Raw genomic sequence first — 18,697 nt, 5'->3', positions numbered from 1 at the left:
AGAAATAGGGTATCGGCTTCCTAGCTCCCCCAGCCTCAGAAGACACATGTGAAGCAATCTGTGGCAGTCCCCCGCCCCAGGTCTCCTGCAGCCGTGAGGGACATGAGGAAGGCGAGCTGGCAATAGGGCCCCGAAAGGGGAGGGGGCACTGGGGGCATCGGCAGGCGGGGCGGGGCGGGGCCGTGGGTGCCGCCCTCTCCTGGTGGCTAGTCTTTAACACCGCCCCGCGCACGTGTCGCGCGAGGCCGGGCGGCGGCAGCCAGGAGCGCACGGACGGCCGCGCGGCCCGAGCTAGGCGGGCGCCGCCGCGATGCTGCGAGGCCAGCGGCACGGGCAGCTGGGTTGGCATCGCCCGGCCGCGGGGCTAGGCGGTCTGGTGACTTCGTTGATGCTGGCTTGTGCTTGCGCCGCATCCTGTCGTGAGACCTGCTGTCCCGTGGGCCCCTCGGGGTTGCGCTGCACCAGGGCAGGGACCCTGAATACCCTCCGCGGCCTGCGGGGCGCCGGGAACCTGACGGAGCTGTGAGTGTGTGTGTCGGGGGGGAGGGGCGCGGGGTCAGGAGAGCAGAGCCCTTCCCCGAGGGCGCGCACTCACCTCTGGCTTGAGGGGCCAGGCTTGGCTGCTGTAGGAGACGGGCACGTGTAGCCTTTGGCTGTGCTGGGGCGGCTTCTGCCGCTGCCACCACCCTGGCAAAGCCGCGCAGTCACTGTCTGGATGTCGCCCAGGATTAAGGGTAGCTAACTGTGGTGCTGGTTTGGGGCAGAGCAAGACTGAAACTCGGTGGATCAGGTTTTGGTCTAGCGATCTAGGATAAGAACCTTTTTGTGGGGTTCAATCAAGAGCCCAAGTCCCTAAGTCCATGAAGGAGTGGTCAGCTGTGCAGAATTTGGCAGTGTGGCGGCACCTTTGCTATCTACTCTTTCTTAGGGGGGAACCAGCCCCCAACCTCTTCCTTGCCATGCGGGGGCGGGGGAGGGGGATCCAGCTCTTCTCTGGATTTGCGATTGAGCTGGAGTTGGTGGGAGATGGTGAGGAACCAGCTTGGTGTCTGAACTCCTTTCCTCTCCACTGACCACAAGACTTCTTGATTTGGATGCGAGGAAAAGAAACCCCTTTGCCTCTCTCTCTGCTCGCCCATCTCTCCTTTCACCTTGTCTCCCTACTTGCGTCAGGCAGGCCGTTGCATAGAGATTCTCCTTTTTTCCAGGTCCAGAGCTGGGAGGAGGAACCTTCAGCTCTGCAGTACTTTGACAATGTGCAATAATCGGTTACAACATACTCAAGTATTTTGTAGCAGCTAGTGAAACCTTTGAGAGTATAATTGACCTGAAGGGACCCCCACATCACACAGTGATGGCTGGAAAATACTTGAGTATTCTGCTTGCTGGGCAGCTAGCAGCCTGCAGCTGATTGGCACCGAGTTACTCCGGCATCTTGTGGTAATTAACGGAGGTACTCAATCTCTCTCTAATGGCCCTAGGGAGACCAAGAACAGAGGAGATGGCCTTGTCTTGGCCTGGGTCTAGGCTCCTGCAGGTTGGGATGGGGCATGAAGTCTAGATGGTTGCTCCCAGGCCTGTCCATTCAAACCAGCGTCCAGCCTCCTGACTGTTTCCATCAAGGCTCTCATTCCCCCAGAGCCTTTCAAGACTCCAAGGGAGTCCAGCCCAGGGACAGGAGTAGTGGGCAAGCCTGGGCTATAGAGGAAGAGGTTGGCAGAGTGGTGAATTGAGTTGTCCCCCCTGGGTGGGGCCTGATGCTCCCAACTCCTCCTGCACAGACTTCTCCCCCCTCCCTCACCCGCATAGCTAACAAGGAGCTAATGGACTCGAATAGACAGACAGATTATGAATCTGAACAAATGAGGCGGCATGAAGCACACTGCCTGACAGCTCGCACATACCCAGCTCTACAGATCCTCTCAGCAACTCCCTGGGTCTCTGTAGCTCGAAACCCTTGGGGGCAGAACAGGGATCTGGACTCCCTCAGTAGTGGGCTAGCAACAACTCCTTAGGCCTCCAGGGGGAGGGCAGACACAGACCCATCCTATGGGGGACAAGGCTGGGATGGGAGAAGGACAGGGTCCCTTGGCCTGACCTGCTCCTTGCTGCTCTTTTTAACTAAGGGGAAGCTCCTAAACAAGGGGAAGAGTTCTGAGAACGGTTAGTGAGTCGGGGGGCCCCTAGCACACATGGGGATGGAGAGGAGAGAGGAGGACATATCATTACAGGGCGTGAGTTCACAGGAACTCTTAGATGCCAGATCTACAAGATGGGACTGCGCCCACAGCACCCCGCCCCCGAGTGCCGCTTGCTCTCGCTCCGTCTCTCCGTCTGTTTTGCTTTCTTGCCTCCCTGGTTCTCATTCTCCCTACTCCTAAGTCCTTATCTCTGTCTTGGGGTCTCCCTCTCCTTATCTGTCTCTTTCCTGCCCGCCCCAGCCCACTGTCTTCTTGCTGTCAATCTCTTCTGAGTTTTTCCACTCTTTGTTTATCTGCCCTCCCTCTGCCACCCACCTCCTCCAGCCTTCCGTGTCTCGCACTGTGAGATCTCCATCTCTCTTCACCCACTCACTCAGACTCCATCCCCTTCCCAATCCTCTCTCCCTTCCTGGGTCCCTCACAATTAAGGAGGGGCTGGGGTGGGGGGCAACAGCTCTATGCTCCTTGCTTGCTTTGGGAAAGTGCTGGAGAGGAGAGAGTAGGGGTTGCTGTGGGGAAGAACCAAAGGTATAAGGGGACCATGAGTGTGTGTGTGTGTGTGTGTGTGTGTGTGTGTGTGTGTGTGTGTGTGATTGGTGTCAATGAACCCAGATGGTGTCCACAGGGCACGTATGTTTGGGAGCACACAGTAGTATGACAATTGGGGCATCCTTAGCACTGGGTGGAGCAAGCGCCTCCGAGAGCCTTGTCTCTTGTGGAAGTGAGTCTTAGCACAGTCCCCTGTCATTGAGCATATATATGCTGGAGAAGTCTGCTAGAAAAATGGAGCCCAAGCTGAGAATGGCAGTGGGCACTGGCTAACATGTCTTCACACCTTATCTGTGTATGCACGGGAGACTCTATGTGAGCTTCATTCATGTGTGTCCCCCAGGGAGGGTACTGAGGACACCCTTGAGTGTTTCTGTACACTTGCCTCTGTGTTGCAGGAGGCATGTGAGATTCTGCATGTATGTAAAGGTGAGGGTGCATGTGTGCATGCATACACACGCATGACTCATGAGTCATGTCAGCATGTGGGGGCATGTGCACGAATGGGTGTGCGAAGTGGGTCTGGGTGTGATTGGTGCATGTGCTCGAGCGAGGGAGGTGGGTTGGTTGTAGGCACAGGGCAACTCCATTAAGGTCCTGACCTCTGTTGGCCCACCCCTCACCCTTGTTGGCCCACCCCTCACCTTGTTGGCCCACCCCTCTCTCCTGTTGGTCCACCCCTCTCCCCTGGTGACCCATCCTTCTCCCCTGTTGGCCCACCCCTCTCCCCTCTCCCTGCAGCTATGTGGAAAACCAGCGGGATCTGCAACGCCTGGAGTTTGAGGACCTGCAGGGCCTGGGGGAGTTGAGAAGCCTGTGAGGACTAAGGGTAGACAGGGTGGGACTGGGCACAGGGTGGTGGGTGCCCACCCATATCGGGATCTGGAAAGACCTGAGAGTGGGGGAGGTCTGGGAGGCTAAGGGGTTTGAGGGGTCCAGGCAACTTTGGAAGGGATGGAGAGGGGTGCGCAGCTCCACAGGGATATCTGGCCTGGGTGGGCAGAATGTGGAGCTTAAATTCCTCTCATCCGTTCCCTAGAACCATCGTGAAGAGTGGCCTCCGCTTTGTGGCCCCTGATGCCTTCCATTTCACCCCTCGGCTCAGTCACCTGTGAGTGGCCAGGCTGGATCAGTGGGGGCGGGGCTGAGGAGGACCTCCCTTGGGCTCCAGAATGGGCTTTGTGCTCCTCAGGGAACTGTCCTAAGGAAGGTCCAGCCTAGTCTCCCTTCCTTATGGCATTTCTTTCTGCTTCCGGGTTCTGATTCTCATCCAATCAGGCTAGAATCTTTGTTGATTTGCTTCTATGTTCCATGCCTCAGAGATGCTTCTCACAGGCATCTATCCAGGCTCTCTGCCTGGGGTCGATAGGGTGTGAGGGGTGGGAGCAAGACCTCTGTTTCTGGTCAGAATTTCTGTCTCCTCTCCTGTGAGGTGCGCTGTGGGGGTGGTCCATAAACTTCGGAGGTGGTATAATCCGGTCACTACCCCTCCCCCTCCTCACTCCTGAGAGTTCTGGCTACCTGTTCTGTAGCGGACAGAGGGACGTGGAGTGGGCAGAAGAGGGGCTTAGAGTCAGTCCCTGGTAGTCTGTCCCTGGGTTGCCTTTCCCAGCGTAGGGCTGGGTCCTTTAAACTCTCACTTGGGTCCAGGGAGTGAACAAGAATGATGTTATGTTACCTACTGTGTGTCCTGGCTTTAAAATGTCCACTTAGGGTTAGAGATGTGGCTCAGTTGGTAGAATACTTGCCTACTATCACGAAGCTCTGGGCTTGATCCCCGCGGCCACATCAACCAGGTGCGGTGCTACACACGGGGAAGGTGGAGGCAGGAGGATCAGAAGTTCCATGGCATACTTAGCCATGTGTTTGGGTCTCAACAAAACACGACAACAACTTAAAAAGAATATTTTTTTTTTGGTTCTTTTTTTCGGAGCTGGGGACCGAACCCAGGGCCTTGCGCTTCCTAGGTAAGCGCTCTACCACTGAGCTAAATCCCCAACCCTTAAAAAGAATTTTAAAATGTGTACTGCGTGGCCGTTCATGTCTCTCAGGGCAGTGACTACTTGAAAGCAACCTGGTGACAGAGAAAATATGGTCCCCATTTTATAGATGAAAATTCTGGGAATTACGACGTTTCTTGACTGAGGTCACATGACTGTACATGGCTGGACAGGTGCAACACTCAGCTCTGAGCTAACCAAGGTGGCGGTGTTGCAGGTGTTTGCAGAACTCCGCAGACCCCAGTCTTTATAAAGTCAAGGCTGGCTAGGCAGGGAGTGGTTAGGGCATGGCCCTCAAGGGTCTAGCCACGGCAGTGTATGGTCCACACAAGGCACTGAGCTCTTGAAGCAGGTTCCTGGGGACCCAGGAACAGAGCCCTGGATGAGCTCCCTCTTCATTTTCACCTGGGGAAGTATGTCCCTGGGTTTCAGCCTGCGGAAGTGCTCTCAGAGGAGCAGAAAGAAAGGGATGCTGACCTGAGGAAGTACTTTGACATCCCTGTCTGGCGGTTGGGTGGGGGAGGAGGTTGTGAGAGCCTTGGTCCTCCCCTCCTCCTTGGTGGGGAGCACAGATGGAGCCCCTTACCCCAGCTGTGGCCTCAGCACTTCGCCAGCTGGGGCCGAGGTGTGGGGGCAGGGCCACCGGCTGTTCCCTCGGAGCCCTCTCCCTGGGGTCAGGGAGGGGTTAACTGGGATTAACCCTTGTTGTCCCAAGGAGAAGTCTGTACACAGAAACACTTACCTGCCCACCCCATTCCCACAGTCCCACATGTCCTCAGGCATAGTGCGATGTTCAAGTTGACTTCATTGGGGGATGGGGTAGCAGTCTCCTTTGGACTTCTGCCTCAGACTGGGTCAGAGTAAGGTCGCTGGCTCAGGGCATGTTTCTCCCACAGGAATCTCTCCTCCAATGCTTTGGAGTCCCTCTCCTGGAAAACTGTGCAGGGCCTCTCCCTACAGGACTTGTGAGTGTGTGGGCAGGGGCAGGGGCAGGGGCAGGGCAAGGGACCAGTGTGTGCGATATGTGGCTATGCATGTGTTTGTGGCCCCAGGACTATCTGTCTATGTGGAGCAGGGGAGGGGTGGGAGGTGGGGCATCTCTGGAAACTGTGTTGTGTCTGTGAGCTTGTCCTGGGGATTATGTGCCTGTCAGCCACTCCCCGAAACCCCTATCAAAGCAGAGCCTGCAGGACTATCCTGGGCTGGGCTGGGCAGGGCTGGGCTGAGCAGCCTATATGGATGAGTAACGTGTGTGTGTGTGTGTGTGTGTGTGTGTGTGTGTGTGTGTGTGTGTGTGTGAATGTGTGTGTGTTCAGAGGTTCAGGGCAGGGTTGAATACACCGTGGCCATCTTGGTGCTTGAGGACAGTAGCGCCATTCCCAGTGCACACGCACTGGGAGGGAGATACACAGAATAGTCCACATGTGTGGGATGGGTACCTAAGGCCTGAGGGCCATGGTGACCTACCCTTCCTACCACCATGCTTGGCTTCTCCCTCTAGAGCTGGGGTAGAGGAATCCCATGCAACCCTCAGCTGGCATCTACAGCAGTCTGCCCTTACGTCTTTTAGTAGCTAAAGTCTCATTACTGTGTTAGTTATGGTCCTGGTCCAAACCCCACCCCTTCTGCCTAGACCCCTTGGTAGCCAGCCATCTCCAGAGCACTGCCTCCTGGCTACTTGGACCTGTTGCACCCTCTTTCCCTGACTCTTAGCACCCCTTACCCAACAGGACCCTGTCAGGGAACCCACTGCACTGTTCCTGTGCCCTATTGTGGCTCCAGCGCTGGGAGCAGGAGGATTTGTGTGGTGTGTATACACAAAAGCTTCAGGGCTCTGGGTCTGGAGACCAGTTCCTCCCACTGGGACACAACAACAGTTGTGGTAGGTACTGTTGTGTGTGTGGTGGGGGGATCCTGGGGCTGCCTGGAGAGACCTGGGCAGCATTGGTAAGGGCTATGGACCCTGGAGGCTGGAGTCCATTGATTTGGGCTCGTGAGTAGGGTGGGGCTCACCAGCCCACACTTAGATTCTAATGCCCCTCCATACCCTGGGTGGCAGGTGTACCCTCAGTGAAGATCCAGATGCCCAATGACTCTGTGGAAGTGGGGGATGACGTTTTTCTGCAGTGCCAGGTGGAGGGGCAGGCCCTACAGCAGGCTGACTGGATCCTCACAGAGCTGGAAGGGACAGCCACCATGAAGGTGAGAAGCATTGTAGCCCCTCAAAGGGGGCAAAGAACCAGACCATAAGAGACAGCAAAAGTAATAAGGAGCACACGGGGAAATGGGGAGGACAGAGATGGCTCAGATGTCAGGCTAGGAATAACAGCCAGGAGATTGCAGGTTCTCAGGCAGGTATATTGGACCCCCAGACCCCCCAGACCTGAGACTCCATCTTTGAACTCATGGTCTCACATGTGAGACCCAGAAGGGACCCAACAGACCCTTCTTTCCATATATTCTAACTTAGGAAACTGAGGCCTGGACACAGGACAGGATCTGTGTTCCACTCCCAGAGCCAATTGCAAGGGCTTTCAATGTCCCTGAATACTCAGGAAGCAGCATTCTCTTGGATATGAACACATTAGTAATGGGCAGCTGGCTCTGACCTCACTACTTATTTTAAAGACGTGTGCACTGGCACACACGTCACTGGCACACACGTGCACTGGCACATGGAGGTCAGAGGGTAAACTCAGATGTCCGCCCTCACCTTCCATTATATTTCATTTTTTTGGTTCATGAGTTCCAGAGAGTTTCCCGCCTCTGCCTCCTGTCTCACTTATAAGATCACTGGTGTTATACGACCATGATGCCGAGCCCAGCTTTATGGGGGTTCTGGGGATCCAAACTCAGGCCTTCATTCTTTCATGGCAAATTACCAGTTGAGCCTTCACTTTCAGCCCTCACTAATTACTTCTTGGAATAACTTTCAGGAAAAACAAATCCCTATTTCTGCCTGCTTTTTTGTTTTCTTATTTGTAAACAGAGGTAGCCATGGTGGCTCTCTGACATCCTCCCTACCTCTAGGCATTGTTTGGTCCCTATCTCTCTTACCTGAGCATCTTCCCAGGCCTTGCATCTGTCCTCAAGCTGGCCACAAGCAACTGACATTAGCTATAGTTGACTTTGGAGCTCCCCCACGCCCCCAAGACAGTGTTTCTCTGTGTGGCCTCCTGGCTCTCATGGAACTGGCTGCTGTCCCCTCCTACACCTCAGTTAGGGCGTGACTTTTCTATGGAAGTTTTCAGGAAATAGGTGTTAGTAATATGTCAATTCTCCAAAGAGATACCAGAAACTGGAACTTCCCAACGTTGGCTGAAGATGTTTCCACACGCAGACATTGGCTCTGTTCTGCTTATCCCTTCTCTATTACTCACAGGCAGCAAACTTGCACTCTGAGTGGGACTCTCGGCAGCCATGATGCCAGAGTCTCCCTCCCTTCCTTGCTCCAGAGGTCTCCAGCAATTGGAGTTGACTCTCCTTTTAAAGTGAGGCTCCCTAGACTGAACACCCTCATCCCGTAGGTCTACTTCCTAATTTCTGGATGGGCACAGCCCACTGTCAGAGCCAGGTAAAATTGTGAATGAGACCTCTGAAGTTGCTGGGTGGTGGTGGTGCAGGCCTCTAATCCCTGTGCTTGTGAGACAGAGGCGGGAGGACCTCTGAAGTCAAGGTCAGTTTGGTCCACAGAGCTAGGATGACATGGTGAGACTTAGTTTCCGGGAAATTCTGCCGCCTTCTTCAACTTAGAAACAGTTGCTGAACTCATCAAGATGAAGAATTCTTAAGAGGTCATATTTACACGTGGTGCAGCCATGGTTTCTTAGAGAGATATCTGAGCTGGTTTTAATCTACTGATGGTGATTCAGAATCAGCCATTTCATCTCTGAAGTCACTCACTGGCAACTTCTTCCTTTGCCAAAGACAGTGATGCTGTGGCTGAAGCTGCTTCTAGCTGCAGCCTGTTAACGTCCTTTGTTTCTGATCTTCCTGGGACTGAAACTGAGTTTGCCAGAACTACGTGAGCCAGGAATGAGTTGCCAAGGCCCTACTTGGTTGGCTGTCTGATGAGCTGCGTGTGAATGTGGAGGATGGCTTTCCGGCCCCTTGATGGCCACCTCTGCTTTAGAGTACTGTCTACCTACTTTGAGACTGTTGGCTGGGCTTTAGATTTTCTCTGACCCAGAAGCTACTTTACAAACTGTGAAGGAGGCCATTCTCTGCCCGCCTTCCCTTTGCCTCCCCAGCCTTTCCATATAGAACCAAAGGGCTCCCAAACACATCCGCTGTATCCCCTGTCTCCTGCTTATGCCTGCTGAAGCCCTCCTGATGACTCTCTCTTCTCTGGTCCAGAAATCTGGAGATCTGCCATCCCTGGGGCTAACTCTGGTCAATGTCACCAGTGATCTCAACAAGAAGAATGTGACGTGCTGGGCAGAGAATGATGTGGGCCGGGCTGAGGTCTCTGTCCAAGTCAGCGTCTCCTGTAAGCCCCCGTGACAGCCCCTGCACCCACCCCAACCCATCTCCTCTTCCCTGAAAAGAGGGGGGGGGTAGCTGGGATCATGAGTGGGCGTCTCTACAGCTGCTCCCTCCCAGCTGTTTCCAGATTCCCATGAAAACCTGATCCTGCTCTCGAAGTCCTGGAGGCTCCTCAAGGCCAGAGGGTTATAGATGGATTTCTTTCTGGCCCGTTGCCCAAGCTTGCTACCTGAGGCCCTCAGCACCAGCTGCAGCCTGGCCTCATTGCCTGTTTCTCTTTAAGGCTTTTGTCCTACCATGTTTTATTTATTTATTTCACTTAGGATGCTAGTCTAGGTGCGGGATAACCACTTTATAGTTGGTGAACTACTCCCAGCTTGGGCTGACATTTGTGCAAACTGAACTTTGTGGGTAGAATGAGCTCAGGGCTGGACTTTTAGCGAAGGGGGTTTACGTCAGTTCTGCATCCTGTTCTTAGACAAGCTTAGGTTTAATCAAGGGGGTATGACCATAGATAAGCATCCTAGTTGGGAAGGAGGGGAATTCCTCTCTTGAGTTCCTCTTTATGATTGTTGTCTAATTTCTCTGACTTTGCCAATGTGTTATCTTCAATCTGTGTTCCAGCACCCTTTTTTCCTTCCTTCCTTCCTTTCTTTCTTTCTTTCTCTCTTTCTTTCTTTCTTTCCTTCCTTCCTTCCTTCCTTCCTTCCTTCCTTCCTTCCTTCCTTCCTTCCTTTTGTTGTGAAATACACATAGTTATGCACATCAAGCACACACTGTTTGTTTATGTATTCATTTAGAGATGGGGTCTTGCAATGAAACCCATGCCATTGATCCTCTATGCCTCAGCCTACACAATGCTAGGATTACAAAATTGTCACAGCTGGATAACTACATACTTTAAGAAAGAATGACCCTTGCCAGAGTCAGGCGTGGTGGTGCACGTCTCTAATCCCAACACTCTGGAGGCAGAGGCAGGTGGAGTTCAAGACCAGCCTGGTCTACATAGTGAATTCCAAAACAGCCAGTGCTGCTACACAGAAAAACCCTATCTTAGAAAAAACGAAAGCAATCGAGCAAGCAAACAAACAGAAAAAGACTACGCTTGCCAGGGTTCTAGAAGACACCCTCCCTCGGTCCCAACTCCATCTCTTCCACCCTAATTTTTATGTTAAACACTTCCTTGCTAACATCCCTTTCCACAGGGGTGGGAAACTAACAGTTTTAAGCGTTGATTGCTTTTGCAGGGGGCCCAGGTAGGTTTCCCAGCACCCACACGGTGGCTCACAACCATCTGTAACTCAGTTCCAAGGACTCTGAGGCCCTCTTCTGGCCTCTAGGGTCACCAGGCACACATGGGTGCACATACATGCATGCAGGCAAAGCACTCATATACATGAAATAAACCTTAGAAATAGCACTTCTCTATATGTCTGTTTCCCTATTAACAAAATTTTGTTTGTTTTATGCATTGTAGAAATTAAAACTTTATGTATTGTTTTTCTTTTATTTTCTTTTGTCAAAACTTTATGAAACACATCTGTGGCAACAAAGTAACTATAATTCCTTAATATACTACATAGATTTCATGGTATGAATGCTAGTGAGAATTCCCATGTCAATTGTATGTATTTATACACATAATTACACAAACACACACACACACACACACACACACACACACACACACACACACACATATATATATATATATATATATATATATATATACTGCTTTCTTTTATTGAGAGGCTTTTTTATTGAGAGGCAAGGGACTCTGACTGCCTCAAAACCATATTTCTTGCTTGTTTGTTTGTATGTTTGTTTCTATGCTGTGCTGGTACCCAGGACTGCCCAAGTAATGTGGGTGTCACGCCAGGCACTAGGCCTGTACTGGGCTCCATGTGTAACCCTTAAGCATCAGATTTTGTCCATTTCTGCCATTTCTTCCAAATATGTCTCCTAGAGGACTTCCTAGGGTGTGCTGATTTGTTTTTCCTGACCTGTCCCCTGATTTGTTCCTCCCCTGGGTTCCTTCCCCCCCCCCCAGTTGCCCACTTCCTGTCACCTGCTTTCTCCCATAGTCCCAGCCAGTGTGCATCTGGGCAAAGCCGTGGAACAGCATCACTGGTGCATTCCCTTCTCTGTGGACGGGCAGCCAGCACCGTCCCTGCGCTGGTTCTTCAACGGCTCTGTGCTCAATGAGACCAGCTTCATCTTCACTCAGTTCTTGGAGTCAGCGCTGACCAATGAGACCATGCGGCATGGCTGCCTTCGCCTCAACCAGCCCACGCATGTCAACAACGGGAACTACACCCTGCTGGCTGCCAACCCCTATGGCCAGGCTGCTGCCTCCATCATGGCTGCCTTTATGGACAACCCTTTTGAGTTCAACCCTGAGGACCCCATCCCTGGTGTGAGAGCTACCCTGAACCCTGCCCTGTTCCTGGGAGGGCCTGGGTGGAGATCCAGCAATCCAGGGAGGTCTGGCCTCTGCCTGCTATGACTCTGGTTCCCAGAGCTGGAGAGCTTTGTCCTGGACAGGAGGGCTGGTGGCCAACTCTGTGCTGTCCTTCTTTTCCCTCTCCCAAGCTGGGCCTGTTGAGGCCCTGGGCTGTTCCACCTGTCCAAGCTAAAGAGAGGGCTGTGCCCTCCAGGCAGCTACAGCTTCCTCTCTCTTGAGGCCCAGAATCCTATCTATCCCATAAAGGAGCATCCTGGAGGGGAGGGCCTCCCTGCACTCTCCCTCTCTGACTGCTTTCTCTCCTCCTTCCTGCTGCAGTCTCCTTCTCGCCAGTGGGTGAGTTACCTGGGCTGGAGGGCAGCTGTATTGTCTCAGAGCTGAAGGAAAGGGGACAGCTAGATGGGACCCTGAAGTGTGGCCAGGGTGGGGAGCTGCTGGAAGAGACATGGCAGTATGTGCCAAGGCCCACCCTCTGTGCCCCATGTCCCCACAGACACTAACAGCACATCAAGAGACCCAGTGGAGAAGAAGGACGAAACACCTTTTGGGGTGAGTGTGGGGTATGGAAACTGATGGGGGGTGAGTTGGGGTGGCCAGGCACAGCTCCTTTGCCTGTCATTTGGAGGTAGAGCAGGACAATCAGTCTGTTATGTCCTGAGCTCCGTCAGCTGATTTCCCAGCTAGCTGAGGTTGTTAGGGAAACTGGGCAGGGCTGGGGACCTGACTCTGGATTCCCCTGTAGGATGAGGTATGCAAAGCTCACAGTACAGAATCCTGTAGGCCTGACCCTTCTTCTAGGTCTCTGTGGCTGTGGGCCTGGCCGTCTCCGCCGCCCTCTTCCTTTCTGCCCTCCTCCTAGTGCTCAACAAATGTGGACAGAGGAGCAAATTTGGGATCAACCGTGAGTTGGCAGAGGCGGTCTGTCTGTCGTCTGTCCGTCTATCCACCCATCCTACTGGCCAATTTTCTGCTGGCTCCTCCCATCTGTGCCCTGTGTTTGGGGAGGGTGTTTATGGGGCTCGGGCTGTACGTGTACTGGGCTGGGCTGCTTTAGAGGCAGCAGCTATCCATTGGTGGCTGAGCTGTTGTCAACGCTCAGGTGGGTCTGGGGGCTCCACTCTGTCAGGAGCAGGGGAGTTACTTTGGTACCAGGAGCCAGATCAAGAGAGGCCCTGGTACTTCCCTCCCCTTGCCTACCGTCTTACTGGGGCACTACTCTGCCTGAGTACTATTCAAGCTCATCTGAGGAAGGATGGAGATGGCGCCTGGGCTCTATGATGCTCCATTGGGTATGTCTCTTCCCCAGGCCCTGCTGTGCTGGCGCCAGAGGATGGGCTGGCCATGTCCCTACACTTCATGACACTGGGTGGCAGTTCTCTTTCCCCTACTGAGGGCAAAGGCTCCGGACTCCAGGGCCACATCATGGAGAACCCACAGTACTTCAGTGATACCTGTGAGGAACTGTTATAGTAGGCGAGCGAGTGTGAGTGCGTGTGTGTGTGTGTGTGTGTGTGTGTGCATGTGTGTGTGTGAAGCCTGTGTGAAGCCCCTGACCCAGGCCTCTCCCCATCCTATCTCCAACTCTGTCCAGGGCCATATCTCCCACACTGTGGACGCTCTCTGGGCAGATGCTCCCACCCACCCACACCTCATTTCCTGTGTCTGCACTGCCCGTACCACTGCCCCATCCTGCCCACACCAGGGCTGCCTTCTGACTTTACAAGCCCCTCCCAGGTGTCCACCATATCAAGCGCCAGGACATCATTCTCAAGTGGGAGCTAGGGGAGGGAGCCTTTGGAAAGGTCTTTCTTGCTGAGTGCTACAACCTTCTGAATGATCAGGACAAGATGCTGGTGGCTGTCAAGGTGAGACTATGGTCCTGGTAGGGACTGCTGGCCTGTGTCCCTCAGAGCACCATTGTGTCAGGATGGGGGGGGGATATTTGAATGAATCAAGATGAGGTGGGGTTGGGCTCCCCTCCAGTTCCACCTCCATCCCTACCCCTAGGCACTGAAGGAGACATCTGAGAATGCTCGTCAGGACTTCCATCGTGAGGCAGAGCTGCTCACCATGCTACAGCACCAACACATCGTACGCTTCTTTGGAGTCTGCACGGAGGGTGGCCCATTGCTCATGGTCTTCGAGTACATGCGCCATGGGGACCTCAACCGTTTCCTCCGGTACAAGAACCCAGTCCCTGGCCCAGTACCTGAACCCCTCCCTGCACGAGCATCCTTGTTTGTCCGCCAGATGATCTGACTTCCCAGAAGCTCTAGGGAGTGAAGGTTCATGTACATTGTCTGTAGGACTCACCTACAAGAGGACCTGAGTAGGTCAGGCGAGCTAGCCTAAGGTGTGTGGAGATGGGTTGGCAGAGGAACCAGTCAAGGGGAGGCCATGGAGAGCTCTTCCCTTGTTTGTGAGGTCTTGCCGGCCTAGCCAGAGAGAGGTTGTTAGGTGGGTCCCAGGCTGTGTGAAGAGCAGCTAGTGATGCCCCGTGGGGTACTGGGAGGAAAGGAGAGACTCTGAAAGGCTTTGGGCAGGGGACTGGGCCTTCATGTTTTCAGCTTGCTCTGGTGACACATGGGACCTCCCTCCCGGCCATGTTCCCTGGTTTATGTCTCTGCTCTGGACTGGAGTCTTGGTTTAAATGTCCCTTCTTCCAGGAAGCCTTCTCTGTTTCCATCCCTTGCTGGTGTTCGACAGACACTTGGCAGATTGGAGAAGGCATTGCCAACAAAGCAACCATCAGGACAAAGGCTGGGCAGGGGCAGCATGTGGGGAGTGGCACCAAATGATCAGGATGGCCTAGACTCGGGGGCTATGGGACTGGAAACCGTCAGAAAGGAACACTGTCCACGGACTAGCTGGACACTAAGGACAAAGTGAGGGGAGGGGACAGGAGATTCAACGAGGACTCAAGTTGCTGGCCTGGAGCTGGAGAGGCTCCCTTCATGGGGCAGAGTGGGATGGGGACAGGGACTTAGCAAAGGCTGTGCTTAAGTGATATGGTGGCAATGGGGACTGGGGTAGCTGGACGCTGGAGCTGAGTTCCTCCAAGGACTATGGACTTAGTATCCTTGGGGGTGAGGTTCTCTGTGGAGAAAGGCAAGCCTGTTTTCTCCCTTACCTTTCTCTCCACACAACTGCCTCCTCCTTTCCTCCCTCCATTTTTGCCCCTAGTCTCTTCCTTCCTCACACCCATTTCTAAGCATCCCCTCTGCAGCTCCCAGGGCTCTACCCACCCAGCTTCTCCCTCTCAGCTTCTCTCTATCTCCGTCTTTCTCAGGTCCCACGGACCTGATGCAAAACTGCTGGCTGGCGGCGAGGATGTGGCTCCTGGTCCTTTGGGCCTTGGGCAGCTTCTGGCTGTGGCTAGCCAGGTGGCTGCTGGTATGGTGTACCTAGCCAGCCTGCACTTTGTGCACCGGGACCTGGCCACACGCAACTGTCTGGTGGGTCAGGGACTAGTGGTCAAGATTGGAGACTTCGGCATGAGCAGGGACATCTACAGCACAGACTACTACCGTGTAAGGATCCCTAGACCCTACCCCAGCATCCATACCCAGCCTCACTCAGAGTTTGTCAGACCCTGCACGGGCGAGCTTGCCCTCCTCTGCCTCTAGCTGTGTGAGCTCTGGGTTCTGGTCTCTGGTCACCCATCCCTTCCAGCACCTCAGCCCTGGGTGGGAAACTATTTTCTCTACTGGTCCCTCAGTCCTGGCCCTGCCATACTTTCTGTCAATTTAAGGGGGTGGGAATGGCTTTGTGATTGCCCCCAGAGGAGGTGATATGGTGTATCTCTGCAGGTGGGAGGTCGGACCATGCTGCCCATCCGCTGGATGCCTCCAGAGAGCATCCTCTACCGCAAGTTCAGCACCGAGAGTGATGTGTGGAGCTTCGGGGTGGTGCTCTGGGAGATCTTCACCTATGGAAAGCAACCCTGGTACCAGCTCTCCAACACTGAGGTCAGCCCTGCCTTCAGCCCCCTTTCTCTTCTCCTCTCCTGGTCCTTCTCTTGCTCAGTGTCCCAAACCCAAGCTCAGCTGGCTTCTGGGGGGTCCTTAGAGGTCATTGTGGATAGAGTCCAGGCCATGCCTTGTGTGTCTTAGAGGTCATGGCGGGCATTTACAGGGCAGAGGAGAGAGGGTGGGAAAGAGGAGACAGCAGGAAGGCTGGAGGTTAGCTGGAGAAGGACAGCCCTGCCTTCCCCTGGTCTCTGGCTAGCCACAGTTAGAGCAGACCCCAGGTGTTTTGTCTCCTCAGCAGCTCCCCCAAGCCTCCTCCTTGGCGCACAGCTGTCAGTTTCCATTTCTCCTTCTAATGCAGTCTGTTCCCCCGAGGCTGATGGGGTGGGGGAGAGGGTTATAGATTTTAATTTTCTCAAGCACTGAGAGAAGGAATGGAATTAGTGCTGCCCATAATCTAAGTCCTCTAATGGGGACGGGGAGAAGGGGAAGAGAGGCACCAGGCGCCTTCTCCAAGCATCTCCCTGTCACTGGCTCTTTGTCAGATCTCCCCTGTAGCCGCCCCAGCAGCACTTCCTGGAGTCTATTGCTGCAGTTTCTTTTCAGCCATCTCCCCCACAGAGTGGTGCCCACAAAAGGGAGAGGCAAGGGTTGCCCCTGCTTTAAACCAAAATGGCTCCCCGCCCACACACACCGAAGGCTATGGCTGTTGTCCCACACTGTTCCCTTCTGAAGCTGGGAGGTGGAGGCTGAGGCCAAGGGTGAAGGCCTAGGCAACGTCATGCCCTCACCCTTCTCCTCCTACCCGGCAAGTCCTCACTGGCTGTAACACTAGCCTTCTGGAGGCAATCCGAGAGTCAGGCAGCAATTATTCCTACATTTCAGAGTGGAGCAGGAAAGAGCTTCAGAGTTTGAAGGGCACCATACAGTTCCAGTCAGTCAGTCCGTCAGTCAGTCGGGGGGGGGGGTGCCCTGTGGGAGAGCCGGTAACCTTCCTGTTCTGAAACCCTCAGTTCACTCTGTTTCCTCTCCTCTCACAGGCGATTGAGTGCATCACGCAGGGCCGGGAGCTGGAGCGGCCGCGCGCCTGCCCTCCTGATGTCTACGCCATCATGCGCGGCTGCTGGCAGCGTGAGCCGCAACAGCGCCTCAGCATGAAGGATGTGCACGCGCGGCTGCAGGCCTTGGCACAGGCGCCACCGAGTTACCTGGACGTTCTGGGCTAGGAGTCTGGATGTCAGGCTACCCTGGGCTCCCTCAGCGCCCAGCAGCTATCACACTCAAGTCTTACCCTCAGCATGTGGAGGGGACCAGCAGGCGGGGAGCAGAGGGTGGCCTTGCTTCATGGCCAGCATCCATCATAATAGCAATTATATTTATTATCCCTGGCTGTGACTCTTGCCCATTCTTGGGGAGAAGGGACTCAATAGAGAGTGTGCTCTCTGGGTCTCTGGACTCGATTCCCATTCGGGTCCCTCTGGGTTGCCTCTCTGCTCAATGCAGCTGTCTCCCACTTCATCTTCACCCCTCACCTGGTGGTGACAGCCTGTCCACACCCTCACTGTCTTTATTTGGTCTTCACAAAGGCCGATGCTGGGGAAAGGGAATAGGGCCCCCCGGGGACGGCAGCCGCTGGGGTTGGGGGTAGACAGAGCAATCACACATTAGAACAAACGATCAAGACAGAGAAACTGGTGTGTGTGTGTGTGTGTGTGTGTGTATGTGTGTGTGTGTGTGTGTGTGTGTGTGTGTATGTGTGTACACAGCAAGGATTGAAGGAACAGACCTGGTAGTACACACCTTTAACCCCAGCTACAGGAGTCTGAGTGCAGCAGGAGAATCTCACATTCAAGGGTCGACCTGGGCTGTGGAATCAGTTCAAAGCCAGCCTGGGAAACTTAAGGAAACCTTGTCTCAAAACAAGTTCAAAGAAGACTCAGACCTGGCCCGGCAGTAGAGCCCTTGCTTGGTGTGTGGAGGGGTCTGGGTTCAATCCCCAATACTGTGGGGTAGGGTGGGGAGGAGTGTGGAACTGAAGATGGAGGGTCAGCACCCTGTTCCTACCCCTCTGTTCCCCTTCTTACCTGAAGCTTTGAGATTATCACTTGGAAGTGGGGCTTGGGCACTGTGACTTTCCGAGGCTAGAATTCTGGTGCTGTCCCGTGCTACTCACAGGACAGATGGGGTCTACCTACCTTTCTTTGTGACCCTAACTAAAAGGCCTGAGGCATCTGTTACATTAATATCCCTCAACTCCACCACATCAGGGGAGTAGAGCCAGGCCTCCTGGCCCCAGTGGAGGCTTCCACCCTGGGGCGGGAGCAGTAGCATTTCAGCCTTCACTTCCTATCACCTGCTGGGCTCCTGCAATTTCACATGCTCACTCACACAGCTCCTGGGGCAAACGATGGCTGTCTCCTGTCCTTGGGTGCCCAGTTCCCTGCCCTGTCCCTGTGATTCAATCTGTTCTTATCACTCTGGACCGAGCCCTGCAGTATGTCTGCCTCTTGTCCAGGCTGGTTCCAGCTAATGGAGGGCTAGCCCAAGGCGGCAGGCTGATTGATGGGGGGTTTGGTCCCCGGGGCCTCGTTGGCAGGCTCTCTGTTCCTTTCCTTGGGATGATGGGCAGTGCTCTTCACTGAAGAAGGGGGACAGAGTGGAGGCATCAGATTTGGCAGGTGAGGCCATGGACAAGAGCTACAGATACTGAAGCTAAGAGACTTCAGAGGGAGGTGAGGTGCAAAGACAGGGAGATGAGACATAGGGAGATGAATCGTGGTAATCAGCACTCAGGCAGGGGAGGGCGGCAGTTGCCAGAGTCCTAAGAGCCCAGGACCCCTGCAGGCTCTGCCTGCCCCTTCCTCTCAGTGTCTCTGTCTTTTGATCCTCTTACGAGGGATGGGTATAGCAGATTTGGAGGCCTTGCTGGGGGTACACGGCTCTGCTCTGAGGTTTGCTGCACTGAGCATGACTGGGCAGGGCTTGGAGGCCAGATAGCAGAAGAGACCCGGAAAGCCTATGAGGGCATTT

General features: G+C 54.2%; 1 protein-coding gene across 2 annotated transcripts; it reads left to right on the top strand.

The window, feature by feature from the left end:
* The first annotated feature begins 241 nt into the window (after positions 1-241).
* On the top strand, positions 242-17,055 carry Ntrk1 (neurotrophic receptor tyrosine kinase 1). 2 transcript variants are annotated; one of them, NM_021589.1, is given in 17 exon segments: positions 250-522; positions 3,492-3,566; positions 3,790-3,861; positions 5,647-5,715; positions 6,481-6,632; positions 6,810-6,952; positions 9,107-9,239; positions 11,320-11,649; positions 12,018-12,035; positions 12,193-12,248; positions 12,498-12,600; positions 13,006-13,152; positions 13,434-13,564; positions 13,707-13,879; positions 14,989-15,229; positions 15,509-15,667; positions 16,708-17,055. In NM_021589.1, coding segments are annotated over 17 exon segments (2,400 nt in total). In that variant the 5' UTR covers positions 250-310; the 3' UTR covers positions 16,894-17,055.
* Positions 17,056-18,697: the final 1,642 nt, after the last annotated feature.

The sequence above is a fragment of the Rattus norvegicus genome, chromosome 2, assembly GCF_021556685.1.
Source record: "Rattus norvegicus strain SHRSP/BbbUtx chromosome 2, alternate assembly SHRSP_T2T, whole genome shotgun sequence".
NCBI classification, from domain to species: domain Eukaryota; kingdom Metazoa; phylum Chordata; class Mammalia; order Rodentia; family Muridae; genus Rattus; species Rattus norvegicus.
The sequence above is the reverse complement of the archived record's forward strand: the minus strand, read 5'-3'. Positions and strand labels throughout refer to the sequence as shown.